Below are 14,292 nucleotides of genomic sequence, written 5' to 3'. Positions count from 1 at the left end.
TTATACAGTACATGGTCGTTAGCTTAGCTAGTTACAATGACTTAAAATGGGGATACAGCTAGCCAGGCCTTGCCCAAAGGTGAATAAATCCAACTAACTGAACCTCTGAAGCTCACGAATGAACACATATTATCAGGTTTATACAAAAACAAAGTTTGTTTTGCGCAATTTTAAGTGTAAAACAGTACTGTACTGTGTACAGACTAAACAAACAACATACAAAATGTTGAACTATTCCTTCAACAAGGATAGAAAGGTTTATCAAAGGATGACTTTGGTTGTGTTACTGTATGGGCAATGTAGAATCCAGAATTTTTAGGAGGTTGACCCAAACTATGCCATGTTTTTGATTAGTCTCTAGTGAGTTCCCCCATTTAAAGGGAAACAATAAATTGCTGGAGTGCCCCTTTAAATAAGAATCTAAAAAGTTGAAAGCCAATAGAGATAACATCTAGGGCGGCCACTTGCAATGGCATTTGTCATCAAAAATAATTGTGTGGAAACGAGAAAAAACCTTTATAGCGTGATGCTTTGAGGTCAGCTGAACTGCGGTCCCTGTGTAGACAGATGCTCCCATGCTGATAAGGAGCTCTGTATGGAGAGAACGCTGCAGCCACGCTAGAACAATGGCTGCTGTCACATTACCTTTGCACACATACTCACAAATATGCCACTGTGCTACAAAGTGGATGTCTAACACCCAGCTTCAAATCCTACTACATAACAGAACACAAGAGATACCCATAATTCATTTGCTTAAACAAATTATGGACTGTAGTTCAGATAAGCCAAAGACAGTGCTAATAGTACAAACACAAACGGCTACAGTCAACTAAAGCATGCAGAGTACTGACTATGCCTTTGTACATAGAATATAATACACTGAACACAAATAGCATGACAACAATCTGTTCAGTAGCACAGGAGAACCTGGCAGACCTGTTCCGGCTTCAGACATGTTTGAACTGTCCTCTAAATTATGAAATGTACATGAAATGTTTGCAGATGCCAAATTGATCCTCTTTCTCTGCTTTTCTTGAAATAAGTTCTGAGGTTGGATATTTGTCTTAACCTTGGCAACACATTTTCTATGTTAAAGGAGACATATTGTGCTCATTTTCTGGTTTATTATTATATTTTGGGGTACTATGAGAATAGGTTTACATGCTTTGATGCTCATAAAAGACATTGTTTTTTTCAAACTGTCCAGTGCTAAAACGCTCTGTTTTAGCTCCTGTCTCTTTAAGGCACCCCCGCCTGTATACTATCAGACTCAGTATACTGCTGACAACAACAGAGTAGCTGTGCTAAGCTTACGCACAAAACTAACCAAGGGGCATATATTATGCAAACGTTCGTCATGGTTATGAAGTGTGATGTCACAAAGTCATTGAATTAAAGGCGGGACTACCGACAAGGCGTTTCAGGTGTGACATTTTCTGCAGGAGGGCAGAGCTTCTGTTGGTGCCAACTTTGACCTTTTTTAACTTTTCAAGAACTTTTATATGCACTGGAACATATTTAACACACTGAAGAAAAAGGGGAAAAAAACTCATACGTCTCCTGTAACATACTCTAAACTCAAGGTTAGCTTAGTTTGCTTTTCAGAGAGATTTCAACCACTTCCAACAGTCTTCTTCAGCAAATGTGTTAAACGTGATTGATGTTCTATACTTAGACCATGTGAACATTTGCTGAAGAGGGCCAAAAGATATGGTCAAAAGCTTGGTGAAAAGTTTGAGTTTTACCACAGATCAAGTTCTAAGTATGGATTCGCAGTCTTTATACAAATCCTCCCTTTGCACTTTATTTCCATCATCACAGGTGACTCTTGTTCTGCCGTAGAGAAACAGATTGATTGCATGTTTATCTTCTACAAAACTACAGCACCTACTGTATGAAAGATAAAGAAAACACTGTAACACACTGCCGACTATAAGAGGTTTGAGAGACCCTGGCAACCTTCACAACACCCACTCCCACCCACAGCCCTGCTCTTCTAGTGTGTGTGTGTGTGTGTGTGTGTGTGTGTGTGTGTGTGTGTGTGTGAAGAAAGAAAGTTGTGTGTGGATGTGATGGATGTAAATAAATGATTGTGGATGTGTTGGGTGTGGGAGAGAAGGTGTAGTGTTGAGTTTCCTGTTTCCCAAGAGAAGGAAAGAGAAAAATGTGTGTTTATGTGTGTTTTAATGTGGTGGCTTCAGCGTGCGGTGGTTTTAGGCTGATGTGGTTAGAAGAGCTCAGTGCATCGTGGGTAAGGAAGATCTATGACCTTATGAGCATGGGTGGCTGAGAGCGCAGCCATGCTGCACACACATACATATGTGCGCTCACACGCACATACACTCACTCGCACACACACACACTGTGACATGAGTGGGATTTTACCTTCCTCGTCCTTAACTGTCTCGATGGCTTCTATGGCCTCAATGGTAGCTGAAGGATGGGCAGAGAGAAGAGAAGAGTAGAAAGAAAGGAGAGGAAGAGAGAGAAGATGACAGGGTTCAAGAGATAAGATGAAGTCCAAAGAAAGAAGGAGAAGGAGGAGAAGAAAGGAGTGAAGGCTGAAACATGCTTCTGTGCAGTTGCGTGTAAACATCACGGGTAAGCAGAGCCTTCAGCATCTCATCTTAGTATTGCCAGTGAACATCAGCCTGACAAAGTTAAACCAGTATTTGTGTCGGTCTAACACTACACAAGAAATTAGAAAAAAATGCAAAAGAAAAAATGTATTTAACTGCACAAGAGTGCACACGCAAGATGAAGCAGATCGAACTGACCAAATACAAATTATTGTATGACCTTCCCAAATATGATCATCAACTCTCTATCCTATGCATCTCCTCATTTCCCTGTCTGCCCCTCAACTAAACACTGTGAATTAAAGGGTAACTCCAACAATTTTACACATCGGAGTACGACTAAATATACAAGCAATCTAATAAATTACCTCCAGTGATGTCACTCAGTGCCTAAGCATTGTGGGTAATGTAAGCACCACTTTTTGAAAAGGCATGGAATAAAAAAGGCAATGTCTCTGGTTCTGGTGTGTCAGTGTTGATTATTTTATCTTTTGACTGTCCAGGTGTGTTACAGGCGTACAATGTTATATCAGTGAACTGTTTTTTCAAACATAAAGCCTACATTAACCACAATGCAATTTAGCCACTGAGTGACATCACTGAAGGCAATTTATTAGACTACATGCAGGTTCCTCTATAGGCACAAAAGTCTTTATACTACATTTCTTTACATATGCAGTAGTACTCCATAAGACCTGTGTCTACAAAGAATATATAAATACATATGTTTTTAAAAGAAACACATCCCTGTCTGACAAACGCAGTGCAGTCACCCGTTGTGAACATCGGGTGTAATTTGTGCGGCAGACACGTCTGTGCATGCCGTTTGCGACTCAGAGGCATGTTTCAGGCTTTAGTCATGTGAGGCCCTCAGAGCAGCACGGAGACCATGGCAGGTTCACCTGGTGTTAGCAGTAGCTGGTGTTAGCACACAAACCTCACACACACTTTAGCTGCATGACCTCTCGCTGTATGACTGGAAGTGTCTCTCTCTTTGCATTAATATCCCCTACTCTCCTTGTCATTACCTCAGTAACACACACACACACACACACACACAAACAAAACCAGCAGGCTGTTAGTATCCTCAGCACCGGTGAGGTGAGGTGGAGAGAGTGAGTGAGTCAGTGAGGCAGAGGGATGAGAGGAGAACAGTAGTAACAGAGGAGGAGAAGAGGAAAGAAGGCAGGACGGTCCAAAGCAGAAATTCAAACTGTGTCTGTGTGTACTTGTGTGCATTTTATTTCCACTTTTGAAGGCGTGTCCAGGGTTCAGTTTGTGTGCGAGTGTATGAAAGACTCACCGCTCTGCAGGGTCTGTTTGCCCCCAGACAGCACTCCACTGGGCAGCATGCCCGTAGGGGTCAGTCCCTTCAGGGTCAACACGTTCTCACTCTCCTCCCTGAGAGACAGAGACAGTGTGCATGTGTGTTTGTGTGTGTGACAGATGTGTGTGGATAAAAAGAGAAATCAGGTGATAAAGAGAGAATTACTGAGAATTACACAATTCCCCTCATTTTGCACCTGTAAACACGCAAAAGAAAATGCTTGCGGGTTAAATCACTAAAAGTATCTTGTGACTTCCTATTAACCCAGAAGTCACAAGTTTCCAATCCTCCCAACACACACACACACACACACACACACACACACACAGTATGTACTCCACCCACCGTAGAACAGAAAACATTTTCGCCATCTTCCCAATGGCTCGAATCTTGTTTTTGATCACCTCTTTCCTGGCTGCTGCTGCACTGGCTGTAAAAGAGTCAAACACAAACGTGTGATTACGTTAAAAAAAAAAGTATGTAAATAGATGAAAATGTAATTTCTGTATTATATTTCTGTTTTCATTAATTCATGGTATTAAGTTTGAATCTTTTTGTTTTGATGTCAGCGTTGAGTGCTCTGTACCATCGTAGATCTCCTCTCCGTCATTCATCAGTTCATCGTCAGAGCAGATACTCAGAACATTGACCAACATCTCGGTCACTGCGTAACAAACACACAGAGACACACACACTCAACATGGGTCAGAGAGGCACCCTGGTGACCGAGGATAATGCAAACCATGAGCATCAGCGTCCCTGGTTCATGACCAGCTGAGGATGCTTGATGCAAGTCATTCCCCACCTTTCTCTCTCGCTCATTTCCTGTCATCTCTCAACTGTTGCTGTCCAAAAAAGGCATAAAATGCCCCAAATCTGACTAAACTCTGGTTACCCACAAGTCCCTAATCCTGTAAGTAGGGGTTGTACACCTTTTTAAGCTGATATAATTGCTATTTTTAGAGAATGTTAAGTGGTAGGGGAGCCGGTCGAAGTACATAAAAAGGATCTTCCTTTAAAACTAAGACATTTAGAGAGATTATCCCATGCCCTGCTTTTACTGTCTGTTTAGTGTGCATAGCTGCCTTTATAAAAGGAAACATTAGATAATTCAACTCTTTATCAAATGCATAATTTGTTGAGAAGATGCTGCTGTGCGGACCTTAAACCACTGTGCAGGGAATGAATATACTCATGTTCCATGTACATTTGTCTTTCTGAGCTAATGATGATCCCAGGTGCTGACTACAAACAAAACTCATTACATCATAACAATGTCGTGTCTTGAAAGCTTTTTACAGTTAAAAGAAAAAGTTACATATTGTTGCATTAATTTTTCAGTACAGCTTGTAGTGGTGTTACATAGATGACTTAGATTGTTACAACTTTGCATTGACTTAGTTGTTGTAATTTGTTGTGTGAACTGATCTGTGACTGCTGCTATTTTATAACACCTAATGTGAGAATTATGCCTCTAAAATGAAACTATAAAGCAAGAGCTAACTTCTTTTGTCTTTTGAGTCTTTTGCTGCTTTACACTACACCAGTCTGATCAATAAATCACATCAGCCCCAAACCGTGGACTCATCATCAGCATGGATGACAGTGAACTGTATGAACCGGAGCACAAAAGCCACCAAACCCTGGATATCTTACATTTAAATCAAGTTTAAAATAAGTAATAACACCTTTTAGCCTGGGATAGATTTATATTGACCAGCATTTCATCTTAAAGGGATAGTTCGTGTTTTTGAAGTGGGGTCATATAAAGTACATATCTATAGCCGGTCTGTTCCCTACCATAATCACTGTAGAACCTCCGCATCCCTACGCATTAGCGCAAATGCATAGGGATATGGAGGTACACTGTATTTCACCACTCGCGAAAGCCCAGTTGCGCTAATGCGTAGGGATACGGAGGTTCTCTAGTTGAGAAAATGTAGTGCCAGAAAGGGCGGTCTGACGGCGATGTAAAGGGGTGTGCATTTTCTCTTTACAACGTAAACTTGAACTGTTATAGATTTTTTAGGTGAGCCTTGTTTTAGGTGGTTAAATTTCGCTTTTTTCGCTCTGGACCCCGTTCACTGCAGTACAAAGCTGAGCGTCTGGGCTGGAGCAGCTCTCTGCTTCTCCAAACTGAGGCTGTGCTGATCGGTGATTACGGTAGGGAACAGACCGACTGCAGATATGTACTTTATATGACCCCACTTCTATCCCTTTAAAAGAGACATATAATGCTCATTTTCAGGTTGATCTCTATATTTTAGGTTACTACTTGACTAGGTTTACATGCTTCAAAGCTCAAAAAACACCATCACATAGTTCTCATACTGTCCAGTGCTGCAGCTCTGTATTCACCCTCGTTCTCAAAAGCTCTGTTCTCCTGTACTCCTGTCAATTTAAGCCCCACCCCCTGAATACCCAGTCTGCTATGATTAGCCAGCTCACACAAGCCTGAGCCTTATGATATTTTGATTATATTTTGCCCTTTGTAGCAGAGTCTAAAAAAATGCATATGTCTGTGTATGTGACACCTTTTTCTCCCACGAAAGGCAGCGACCAGGTGAAGACATCCATGAAGTTGGGCAGCCAGTACGGATGAGGAGAGCAATTGAACTGACGGATGTTCATCACGTTGTTCTCATACTTCAACACCGCCGCTGGAGGCACACACACACGCATGCACACACAGACAAACACATTAGCCTTACATTTAGTACATCGTCATCCATTATACAAATACAGTTTAACGAAGAAGAGGATTATTATTTTGCTAACTATATTATTCCTCAACAGATGTTAGTGTTTGTTTCTGTTCAGTTTTGGATGAAGTATAGCATTATGTTCAGTCTCATATAATATGTGCGTATACCTAGCTATGTGTGTGTCTTAGCCCATGCATGTGTCAGACCTTTGTTGTTGTAGACATCCAGGTAGTTTGGAGCGGAGAATATAGTGATGAGGGAGGGGAAACCTGTGGTCTGGCTCTTCCTGTACATACGGTACCTGAAGAGAGAGAGAGAGATAGATAGATAGATATATATATATATATATATATATATATATATATATATATATATATATATAGATAGATAGATATATATATATATATATATAAAGATGTTGTGGATAAAAAGGATTTGCTTCAGAGGTCTTTAAACCAGACAGGGATCAGTTGAAGGCGAGACAGCCACGCATTTAAAAACAAATGAAGAAGGAATCTGTGTGGGCAAAATGACAGGGTGAAGTAAGCGTACCATTGAGCAGTGTACTGAAAGCCCACAGTCTTTGAGTGAGGCTGCCAGCATGACAACAAGTCTGGGGACAACTAAGAACCTACAGAGATTAGACATGATGATGGACACAAGCACACAAACTTCATTTATACCCACAAACAAAGCACAGAGGCAGCCTCTACTAGCCAGGTCCCATGAGGATTAATCACTGAATGCAACCGGACTTTTTGCTTATTTATTATAAACAAATGTAATGTAGATGCCCACCAAAATGTGTTTGTTTTCCTATTAGACTGATTTTCATGTTTTCTTTTATTATGGCGTTCCCAGTATGCCAGTGTGGCTTTGTTAAAGGTTATTATTCTCTCTGGAAACTCATGTAATGCCAATATGAAAACACTGTCATCAGCACAAGCCTGGTTCTTTGTTTATTTGCAAACTTTGTCCAAAGCTGGCCACTGTACACTGTATTTGACCATGAGCCAATCAAATCACAGCAAGCTAATGGCTCTGTATCAAACAGGCTTCTGATTGGCTGACTGCTACACAGCCCTGCCACAATAGCACAGATTTCTCAATGCGACCCAGTTTGAACAATTTACTGCCTTTTTTTTTTTTTATAGAGGACTGATTTCGCACATAGTATACAATAATCAATACATTTATTAGTGTTTTATTTATTGTCTTGTATTTACAGGATAACATATCCTAAGTGCACTGTTGTACTGCAATTTCACTTGACAAATATCAACCAAAATGTAGGAAATATGTAGTAATTTCTATGTATTTAATTATCTTAAGTGTTATTTGAGCAGTTTGATCACCATCCAGATTTACTTTTAATTATATTCATCTGGATGTGGGTCCCACATTACCTTGGTGCATTATACAGTGGGATAACTGTGAATGGTGCGAGTCTAAGTATACTCCATTTTGTCATGTTTTTAGTGTGCACACACAATGTTGTTGAAACGTGCCTAGAAGTAGGTCTGCCTCTGCACTGCTGAGTGTTTCAGTGTAATTGTCTTGATGATGCATTGTCTAAAAGTGTCATTTTTAAATGAACACACAGTATTTCCTCTGCACATTATGTACTATTTACAGGTACAGAAAAATAAACTACTAAAATTTTTTTATTTTTTATTTTCATCGGCCCTTTTGTAAGAACACTGAGACCCATGGACGATTACCCAGACTACCCAGCTGCATAACAGACAAAACACTGTTAATGGGTTCAACTCAACTCAGCCCAGAGCAGAGCTGCCTTAATTGCTGCATTATATTTAGGGGATTTACACTAAGATAACAGATGCCAAGAATGGATTTGTGGGTCAGAAAATTATGTTCTGCCCCCACTATTCTATTTAGACAAGCAGCGCAAATGTTACGTGACTCTATGCCTTACACCATTCTCTTGCAGAAAAATTGTTCATGTTAACTAACTGTGCTAATAACAACGTTTAAGGCTGACAGCAGGCAAATCATGGAACTTCTTTTCCTGTAACGTGATAATTCCCTGACAAAGAAAAATAACAGCTCGGAGCATGAAATGTCAAGGTAAGCCATTAAATTAAATGGTGCTCCCTTTTAAGCCTAGGGAAGGACTGAGCCGCAACAGTCAGTCAGCTTACCCAGCATCCTGTGCTTCATGCGCTCTGATGATTGACAGCAGGTTGTTGGTCTGTAGGAACTCACACACTGCCGGGTAACTGGGGACAGAGAGACAGACACAGAGAGGGGGAGTGACAGCAAGTGAGTGCATCTAAAATTGAGGCAGTAAAAAAAAATCATTACATAGCAAATATCACATGTTATCATATCATGAGTACTGTAAATAGAGGTGCTGCCAGGGATTTTGGGCCTCATGAAAAGAAATCTAATTGGGCCCTTGTATAGGCTGGCAAAAAAATGTTATGCTGTTTTATATAAAACTATGTGTTTTAATTATATTTTTGACTATCATTCCCATATTTGTGAAAAGAAACACATGACAGCTACTTGGTTACTGTTCACTGTCTCCCCTGTAGTCCCGCATGCAGGTCTAATTTATCTCCACAACTGTAGACTCACAGGTGGTGGCATTGGATTTGGGGTGAAAAAATACATGTATGAGGCTATATGTCGTTGTGATTTAATCTTATGACTTCCAGAAAATACAAATATTTCTCTGATTGTACTGAGCATTGTATTGAGTCATACCATCTGCAAACATAGGGGTGAGAGCCCAAAACTACTGACCAAACATTCTATTTTAGTGATAGCTTTGAACTATATTATATATACACATACATTATCCTCTTTTTATTTCATGACTGTTTTTAATACATGAAAATCATTGTGAAATAAATATTCATTAAAGGCTATTTTTTTATAGGGGGCTGACAGCTGCTGCTGCTGCTGATGAACTTGACATATCTGTTTGACGACATGTTTATTTCAATTAAACTCTGCCTCAATGATCACCAATTATTCTCCACCTCAGTTCTTGGCTTTCTTGGCCGACTTTTAACCCTCCGAAAATGATGGTGGATCATCTGGTAGTAACATTATTGTCTTCTTAAGGCCGTAAGGTCCGCAACCTCAACGTGAAATGATTACTTTTAATAATAACTTGCAGTCACCACTTAATGAGGGATGAGATGAGGACGAGGAACCTGCTGCTGCTGAAACTGAGAAACTCGACTCATGGCTGTCTGACTGCCTTCAATCTTTACAGCTGCTGACATCAGCTTTACCTGTTCTTAAACTGTGTTAGCTGTGAACTGTGCTCACCTTTCTCTTGAAAGAAATTTGTGAGGAGCTGTCTTCCCTCTCCTTGCTTTCTTTCCCTTTCTGCCTCTTCCTTTCGTTTAAGGCTCCCTGATTTCGCTTTCCTGGGGAAAGTCCAGACTCTCGATGGGCAGCAGCAACTCCACTCGTTAAGCTGTTTGGAGACGCATCCTCGCGCACCTGCAGCTGCAGGGGTGGACTGAACCATTATGTATTGTGAGGGGTGAGAGAGGCCTCAGACAGCCTCTACTATTTTTTTTATACAGAGTTAAGTCTCTCATCCGATTTCTTCTGCCAATTTTGAGTTGGTTATGACACCAATTATTTAGAAATAAAAAAAAATAATAAAACAAAAACAACATTTTTATTTCAGGCCTTTCGAGGGCTCCCTCCCCGAATGGGGCACCGGGTAATCAGTCCCACTTTTCCCCCCAGTTCGATGCCCCGGCCTGTAAAACCAGACGGACGTATTGTTGTTTCTTCTTGTTTTAATTCAGTTTTTGAATGTCATGTCTGACTAAAAGCAGCAGGGGGCATCAGTGAGCATGAGGCAGGTCTGAGCAGGGCTCATGGCCTCCCCAGTGCTGTAGGAGCACACACTAGTTGGTGGATTGATGCTGTTTCTGCTATACATAGAGAAAACACTGTGTTCTTCGCAGGCTGCCGGCCGCATGGATGACCCATCTGTCTGTCAACTCCAGATCCCCATATATACATTCCTCCATTTTTATTTATTTCATTTCTATCTTTCATCTTCCAACTCCACCACCTTCCTCCTATGTTGCTCTCCTCCTTTCTCTCACTGTATCTTAATATCACTCCATATCTGGCAGGAGTAGCCAGTCGTCATAGCAACAGAACCGTGCAGTCTCCCTGGGGATTGTGGGATATCGTTTCATGCTGAAACAGAACTGTGTGTGTGTTTGTGAATGTGCTGTGTTTATGTGTTTGCTAGTGCACTGAATGTGTGTGTGTGTGTGTGTGTGTGTGTGTGTGTGTGTGTGTGTGTGTGTGTGTGTGTGTGTGTGTGTGTGTGTGTGTGTGTGTGTGTGTGTGTGTAAACTGGCCAAGATTTTTCTGTCTCTTGTACAAATCCCAGTGATTGTTATTGGATCTTGGATGTGGTGTAACAGTGCAGGGAGCATCTCTCTTCCTCTCTCCTCATCACCAACATCCCACACCAATAGCCAGAAGTCCACCTAAAACTTATCAAATTCCCAGGTATAGACAAAAGCAACACCTGGCTAACGCCAGGCGATCACAAGGCCTCCAGATCATTAAAACACATTGAATGAGCCCAACATGACAGATAGATGCGCACGTTTGAGGATTGGTCTTCCTTCTGGCCACATGTTTCAACTGCTAATTTCAAATAATATTGCTCATAGTTTGTATTTTGTATCTCTGAATATTGCATTCACTCCGGCTTGTTTGGATATCAGGTCATATCTCTGAGCTTCATACGAAGAGGGATCTACTGCATCAAGGCTACCAGACTATATTCACTCACATTGAAGTTGATTTTCTTCTAAAATAAACCATCAGGGCTCTTATGTAATATTTATTTTTGTTGGGGTCAGCTTAGAGCTTGGGAGCAGTAATTTTACCAAGTACCTGTAGAAATAGGAGCAGCCTCTGACTGTATTGTGACCAAAGTACTCCTGGGTCTTCTCATTGCCAAAGTCTTCCAGGGGGTCGGCCCACAGCAGGTCGCACATGGGCCCAAATGCCGGGGGCTCCTTGAACCGGTCCAACTAGGACATAAAATGAACACACACACACACACACACACACAGAAACACAAAAATATGAGCTTACATAAACACAAAGGCTTGGTCACACATATAAAAACCCTCACACATATCAAACCCACAACATATTTTAAAGTGATGTGCACCAATGCACACAAACACAGTTACATGCATAGACACACACATACATGCAAACACACTGTCAGAGCAGAGCATCTCCATGGCAACCCTCACCACACAGGGGGGAGAAGATGTCACACCAGCAGATTCACCATGGAAACACTGCCATTAGATGAGGAAGTGTGTGTCCTCATGTGTTCATGTATGCCTTTGTATTCTGTATTACTGTGAACTGTATACAAACAGCATGTGTGCATCTCTATTCACCGCTACATTCACTGGTTACTGGAGGATTCACTGCACAGTTATCGGTGGCATTAAGTCATAAATAAGACTTGGTGTGTGTGTCTGTGCTTGCAGGGGTGTTTGAACATATAAATGTATTGTATTAATTTTTCTCAGCAGCGGTAAATGTGATAAAAGTTGCTGTTATGTGTAAAGTTGTAAATACAGAAGTTTCTCAGACAAACAAACAAAGGCAGGGAAACAAAGTCACATTTAGAAAGATTGAAATGCCTGTATTTTATCATAAATTATTTACCAAAACAATAATTGCATTACAATTAAGTAATCAATTAAAAGAGGCAAGTAGTGCACTCAACCTTTGGAAAATCTTCACTAAATGAGAGGGGAAGATTTGTGTCTACCATCAATAAATGTGTTCTTTCATCTGCTGTGTCTATTTTAACTCCTCTAAGAAACTAAAATGTATCATTTAGTTATGTGAATTAATGCATCTGTGTGGCCTGGCATCTGTCTTTCATTTGTATAATAGACAAATAAATCTAAAAATGTGATTTAGATGTAGATCACGCATACAGTATTGCTAGGTTGGACAAGCTTGACAATGAGCTTCAAGAAGTCAACAGCAAGGACTACATTCATTTATTGCCCAGAAATTATTTTCTGCAATAACCCAAAGTCTGACTGAAAACCCAGGGTGATGCTAATTCTAGCTGCTACCTCTCTCTGTGACAAACTAAAATATACGACAATGTCAGTTCCTCAGAATTGACATATTTTTAATTTATGGATAAATTAATAACTACATTTAGTTTTAAATGTAAAGAAAGATTAAATGAAACAGAAATGTGGGAAAGATTAGGGTTCTTAATTTTGCTAATGTGTTTTGCTTTGAAGGGTGTTAGTGTTAGCTCAAAATCACATATGTGTGAGTCTCTTATTGTACCTTCTTGATGTCGTCCAGCGTGTGGATCTCTGGTGAAAGCCCGCCGTGCACGCACAGGAACTGCTGGTTCATCAGGGCTGCTAGGGGCAGGCAATCAAACGCCTCCATGCAGGAGTCGTACACCTGCTCCGAGTACTTGATCTTACCTGGAGGTGGTTGGAGGAATGGAAAGATATTTCAAGACCTGAGACAAAGAAGCACCTGAATGTGTTTCGACATGCTTTGAACAGCCACCATGGCTGCAGACGCACAGTCAGGCCCTGTCACTTGGAGCGTTACATGTCGAAAGCAGGGAACAAACACAGAGCTTTTACATGGACAGATCTGAGGAACTCAGTCATCTGAAGGCTTCAAACAGACTTGCATGGCTCCCTTAAAAACATAATTTAGCTCACTGGGGTCTAAAGGCACTTACATGAAGGATTTTCACATAACATGTTCTTAATTTATGCGGGCATCTCTTCTCCGGCACTCCCTTATGACCTGTTTCTTTCCTCTCTGATGATTTAGAAATGCCACTTCCGGGAGAAGAAATGCACAGTGGTGAAAAAATGCTCCACATGACCGTACAGAGCATTTTATTACCGACAATATATGGACGCAAAGACTCCAGTTCTGTTTCTAGTGAACAGAATCTGACCCAAATATCAGCATGAAGCAGCGTAGAGGAGTGACTGTGAGGCTGAATATTTTTGTTTTTCGAAAAACTCCTTTTGATTTGGCAGCAATATCAATAAAGACATCCAACATGCAGCATCTTTAAAGTACATTTCACACATGGGCGTCACAATACATCTGACACAAAACAATATCACAGGATTAAAATAGCTGAAAGGAGATCGGAGGAGAGAGATAGAAGAGGAAGAAAGAAGAGAAGGAAGCGTGGACGAAAGCAAGCACGGAGGAGATAGAAGGAGAATGATAATTTTATAAAGAGGAAAGGAGAGAGATTGATGGGAGGAGGCAGGAGAAGGAGAAGAGGTTAAGAGTGGTAAGAGGAAGAGAGGAGGGAGAGGAGGGAGAGGAGACGACGATGGAAGAGGAGAGAGAGATGAGAAGGAGAAGGGAGAGTGTGAGGACATGAGAACAACATGTACACAAATCAAAGCCAGTACTGTGGAGTACCAGCATACAGTAGTCAGTATTGTGTGTGTGTGTGTGTGTGTGTGTGTGTGTGTGTGTGTGTGTGTGTGTGTGTGTGTGTGTGTGTGTGTCTGTGTGTGTGTGTGTGTGTGTGTGTGTGTGTGTGTGACAGCAAGGAGAGTGTTTGTCAACCTCTCCATCTGCCGTGTGTAGAGCAAGAGCTCATTATTGCTAG

At 41.0% G+C, this 14,292-nt stretch overlaps 1 protein-coding gene across 5 annotated transcripts in view; it reads right to left on the bottom strand.

Moving 5' to 3' along the window:
- ppp3cb (protein phosphatase 3, catalytic subunit, beta isozyme) overlaps positions 1-14,292 on the bottom strand; it is a 41,000-nt gene that overhangs the window by 3,426 nt on the left and 23,282 nt on the right. For 4 of the 5 annotated variants that reach the window (XM_037076209.1, XM_037076213.1, XM_037076211.1 and 1 more), the window contains exons 5-13: positions 12,975-13,120; positions 11,529-11,668; positions 8,777-8,854; positions 6,821-6,915; positions 6,444-6,569; positions 4,496-4,573; positions 4,255-4,339; positions 3,886-3,983; positions 2,389-2,436 (exon numbers count right to left, since the gene is read on the bottom strand). In XM_037076209.1, coding sequence (XP_036932104.1) covers positions 2,389-2,436; positions 3,886-3,983; positions 4,255-4,339; positions 4,496-4,573; positions 6,444-6,569; positions 6,821-6,915; positions 8,777-8,854; positions 11,529-11,668; positions 12,975-13,120 — 894 coding nt within the window. The remainder of the gene's footprint in view (positions 1-2,388; positions 2,437-3,885; positions 3,984-4,254; positions 4,340-4,495; positions 4,574-6,443; positions 6,570-6,820; positions 6,916-8,776; positions 8,855-11,528; positions 11,669-12,974; positions 13,121-14,292) is intronic. The other variant, XM_037076212.1, reaches the window with a different exon arrangement.

Source organism: Acanthopagrus latus, chromosome 18, assembly GCF_904848185.1.
Source record: "Acanthopagrus latus isolate v.2019 chromosome 18, fAcaLat1.1, whole genome shotgun sequence".
Classification (NCBI taxonomy): Eukaryota; Metazoa; Chordata; class Actinopteri; order Spariformes; family Sparidae; genus Acanthopagrus; species Acanthopagrus latus.
The sequence above is the reverse complement of the archived record's forward strand: the minus strand, read 5'-3'. Positions and strand labels throughout refer to the sequence as shown.